General features: G+C 39.6%; 1 protein-coding gene across 1 annotated transcript; it reads right to left on the reverse strand.

Moving 5' to 3' along the window:
- Positions 1-464: 464 nt before the first annotated feature.
- LOC110573818 (coiled-coil domain-containing protein 43-like) lies at positions 465-3,754 on the reverse strand. Its single transcript, XM_021682431.1, is given in 3 exon segments — positions 465-537; positions 597-1,023; positions 3,718-3,754. Coding segments are annotated over 3 exon segments (537 nt in total).
- Positions 3,755-4,744: the final 990 nt, after the last annotated feature.

The raw sequence follows: 4,744 nt of genomic DNA on the forward strand, positions 1-4,744 counted from the left end.
TGAGCCGAAGGCAGTCGCTTAACCAACTGAGCCACCCAGGCGCCCTGCTATTTATCTTTTAAAGTGGCCAAAAGGAGCCAGGACTTCAGTATTAAAATGTAAAAGTTGCCCCCATTCCACATCTTTGGTACAGACATCAACTACAATAATCTGACTATCCACACCACAGAGACATGGCACATTTTGTAATTAGAAGTGTTTGTGATTTTCCTTTGGACCATGTAAACAGAGGGAAATGCCTTGGGAAACAACTTTGTTTTTTCCCTCATTTCTCTTAAATATACCTGTGCATGATCAGTTCTCCCTTTGATCAACTCCATGAAGAGAAAAAAACAGAGTGGACCAAAGTTATTGCTTCCACTCCCCTCTTTGTGCCCTTTTCTTTTTCCTTTTCCTTGCATTCCTGCTTAGCTAGTTTGTCTCTCTCCCTCTGCAGCCTGTCCTGTTCCTACCTCCTTTGGGACTCATCCCGAAGCGGGTCTTACTCCAGTTTTCTGGCATTGAGGACATCTTCCACATTGGTGTTTCGGAATAGAGATTTATCAGAACCAAGATTCATTGTGGTGGCACCTGAATCATCCTTCTTATCCTTCACATCTTCTGCATCTGTCACACAAGCATACTGGGCCAGGAGTGCAGCTTTTCCCTGCTTCTCCCCTTCTGACACCATCCTGGGCCTCACCACAATCTGTGCCTGCTTCTAAAGTTAGGGGGCAATGGCCTGTAACTCATCTTTTTTTTTTTTCACTTTGGTAAGAACATTCTGACTTTCCGACCATTGTTCCACATCCTTGCAGATGTTAAGAAGAGAATCTTCTTCCAAGAAGGCAGGGAGGATACCCTGTAGAGAGTCCCACTTCTCTTCTTCCTCCTCCTCCTGCAGGACACCAAGATGTAGGAACCCTAAATGGCTCAGTCCACTCCCAGCACCTGGAACTATCCGTCCATCTATGACTCGAGACCCAAAGCCACTGCCCCTGCCATTGCCTTCACCCAAGGCAGCTGCAACCACTTCACTGGGTGCTGCCCAGTGTCACGATCCTCAAATTGTTTTTGATTATGAACTGTGTGTCTTTAATCACAAAATAATTCTGGGACTGGACCACATGAATAATGGTGGCTGCTTCTTCTTCTTCTTCTTCTTGATAATGGCTTGTTAAATATCACACATTTCTAATCATGCCCAGGTTGATTAGTGAAGATGTCAATATTACTTAGGTCTGGAGTGGATGTAATTGTGATTTTTTAAGCCTGATATTTGGTTGACAGACGACAGCTTCAGATAAAACAATAATATTGGGCAGCCTGGCACTTTTATACAAACTTGAAAAACATTTCAGTTTTCTGAAGTGGGGTAATACTAATGATGGCTCTTGAACAAGGCTATACCTTTGCTCAAAACATCACTAATTTAAAGTTGCATCCTTCCAATTGAGTTACTGCACATTTGAAATAACTCTTAATGAGTTTTTGATGATATCTTATTCCATTGACAATACTGAGAAATTAAAGGTTTTTTTTCTTACTAATATTGGCACATTTTTCTGGAGTCCTGCATTTCTGGTAGATCTCCAATCATGGTAAGATTCTGGTTCTGATTAAAGTTTTATTAATAAAAAAATACATTTTTACTATTGCAAATTATTTCCTAGACTTCAATAGTCTTGGAAGCATTCTTGGTTCTTTAATATGGGCAATTGTCCCACTATAATTAAAAACGGTTCTCGGGGCACCTGGGTGGCTCAGTCGTTAAGCGTCTGCCTTTGGCTCAGGTCATGGTCCCAGGGTCTTGGTATCGGGCCCCACATTGGGCTTTCTGCTCGGCGGAAGCCTGCTTCTCCCTCTCGCACTCCCACTGTTTGTGTTCCCTCTCTCACTGTATCTCTCTCTGTCAAATAAATAAAATCTTTAAAAACAAAACAAAACAAAACACGGTTCTCATCTCCAGAATCAACTCTTAAAACTGCTTTTGCACAGCAGTAGTCCTATCAGCACCTAGGACAGTTCCAAACACGCCATTGGGGAATAAGTAAATGAGTAGTCATGGAGAGTGACTTAAATACAAAGCAAACAGTAACAAACACTAAATTTGCACAAATTCTCATTCACAAAAAGAAACTAAACAAAACCTAATAGAACAAGCCAATGGTGTAGTGCATGATACCCTGGAACACTGAGCTTCCTGAGGTTTGGGGCAAATCGGATATTGCTTACTTTCAGGATTAGGATATATTATTTATATAATATATATAATATATTATATATATTATATTAGGATATATTATTTACCATCATGCTTAAGAATCAATTGGTTGTTGTGTGGGGTGTGGGAATAAGACACACCAAGATCACTAAATTAAAATATTCTTTTTCCCCCTTATCTCTCTAATGTCATATTCTATCTGCCAGGATTATACACTGGTTACTGAGTATCTCTGCAACCTTCTTTTCTCTCTGTTCACTTTTGGGATTCTCCTCCAGTGAGAGAGTAATGCCTCTGTAGAACAAGTGCTCCTAAGTTAAATTTTTATTTTCCAGGGGGGAAGGTTAATAGTGTTTTGAATGAAAACAAAACACGAAGCTCACTATTGTTATAAACATGCTAATGTTAAACCACTATCATGTACTTCTACTTCTCAGAAATAATGCTTTTTCAAATGCTAAGAGTATTCTCTGTTGTAGAGCAAAGGTCTTCTCTACAGATAATACTACTGAGAACTAAAGCAGACACAGATATTGAAATGGTGATACTTTATTCATGACCATATGCTGCTACTGATTTCTGCAGCAAGACATGTATAAATTTATTCCTTTTTTTCTTCCTCTGTTTCAATAGACTCATAATTATCAAAAGTACAGCATGTAATAAGTAGATGAATGATAAGTAATCTAATATTCACTGATTGATATTCAGCAGCTACTATATTACTCTTATCCTGCATGGGTATGTGAAATGTATTCATAAGAAAATGTGATTTAGAAACTAAGTATAATAGCTATTTTCTTCACTTATAACTTATATGAAAAAAGCTATGATTTGGAAATATTAGAGATACGATATTTAGAACAAATCCAAAGTACAGGGAAAAAGACAACGGATCTGAAAGAAATATGAACTTAATAAACATCCACTGAGTTCACACTGTGTGCAATGTGCTTTAAATATAAAGATGGTTAATACTTAAGAATTTAGAGACACAAATTAAAAATTATGATGATCTCCAACCATATCAATTATTTCATCAAATATAAATGTTCTAAACACACCAATTAAAATACAAATATTTTCAGATTGGATTAAAATGCTATTGAAAGGGCGCCTGGGTGGCTCAGTTGGTTAAGTGACTGACTTCGGCTCAGGTCATGATCCTGGAGTTCCGGGATCGAGTCCCACATCGGGCTCCCTGCTCAGCAGGGAGTCTGCTTCTCCCTCTGACCCTCCCCCCTCTCATGCTCTCTCTATCTCATTCTCTCTCTCAAATAAATAAATAAAATCTAAAAAAAAATGCTATTGAAAAGAAACCCACTGTAAATAAAAGGACATAGCTAGGTTACAAGTAAAAGTATAAGAAAAGGTATAATTTGTAAGTACCAACAAAAAGAAAGTTGAAGTGGGCTATTTTGGTATCAGACAAAGTAGGCTTCAGAACAGGGATGAAGAGAGACATTCCACAGTGAAAAGTGGGGCAAATCACCAGGAAGACATAACAATCTTACATGTGTAAGCACCTAACACCAGAGCTTCAAGATACATGTAGCAAAAACTAATAGAACTGAAAGGAGATCAAATAAGTAAATCTGCAATCTTAACTGAAAACTTTGATGTTCTTTGCTTAACAACTGATAAAAAAATGAGGTAGAAAATCAGTAAGTATGTAGGAGGTCTGAGTAACACTATTAACTAACTTGAATTAATTGGTATAAATAAAACAATCCATCCAACAAGCACAGAACACCTATTATTTTTAATTGCATAAAGAATATTCACCATAATAGACTATATCCTGGGCCATAAAATAAACCTGAAAAATGTAAAATGAAAGAAATTACATAAATAATGTTTTCTTTCTGTAACTTTTTAAAGTAGAAATCAGGGGGGAGGAGCAAGATGGGGGAGGATTAGGAGTCAAACCATTCTGAACACCTACAAACTCAACAGGAAATCAAAGAAAAGAATAGCAGCAACTCTCTGAACAGAAAAGCAACCACTTTCTGGAAGGTAGAATGTGCAGAGAAATGAATCCGAGGCAATATTTGGGAAGATAGACCTCGAGCGGAGGGAGCCTTCATCAGCCTGCTACAGGCAAATGATAGAGCAGCAGAGCACAAAATAGAAACTTTTAGAATTCAGCTCCGCTGAGGGACATCACTCCAGTGGCCAAGCGGGGGGTGGAACCTTTGCTAGACAGTGTGGTCTCAGGACCGTTGGGGTCACAGGAAAACCAGGGTGCCTGAGTACAGCAGAGCTCCCAGGTTTTGGAGTGGGGAAGCCGGCTACAGAGATGGAGCCAAGGAGTGGGCTCTCATCTTGGGGTTGCCACAAACCCTGATCCACGGCATAGTCGGGCCATTGCGCTTACAGCAGGGACCCAAGAAGGGGCAGGTCTGGGGAGACTCCCCTTCCTCTCTGGGAGAAGCGGCACAGGAGTGCATCACAGGAATCTGTTGGTTTTGGAGACTCCAAACAGCGTCCTGTGTCAGAGATAGAAATGCTCGGTTGCAGGTTGGGTGAGCACGGAGTGCT

The sequence above is a fragment of the Neomonachus schauinslandi genome, chromosome 13 (assembly GCF_002201575.2).
Source record: "Neomonachus schauinslandi chromosome 13, ASM220157v2, whole genome shotgun sequence".
NCBI classification, from domain to species: Eukaryota; Metazoa; Chordata; class Mammalia; order Carnivora; family Phocidae; genus Neomonachus; species Neomonachus schauinslandi.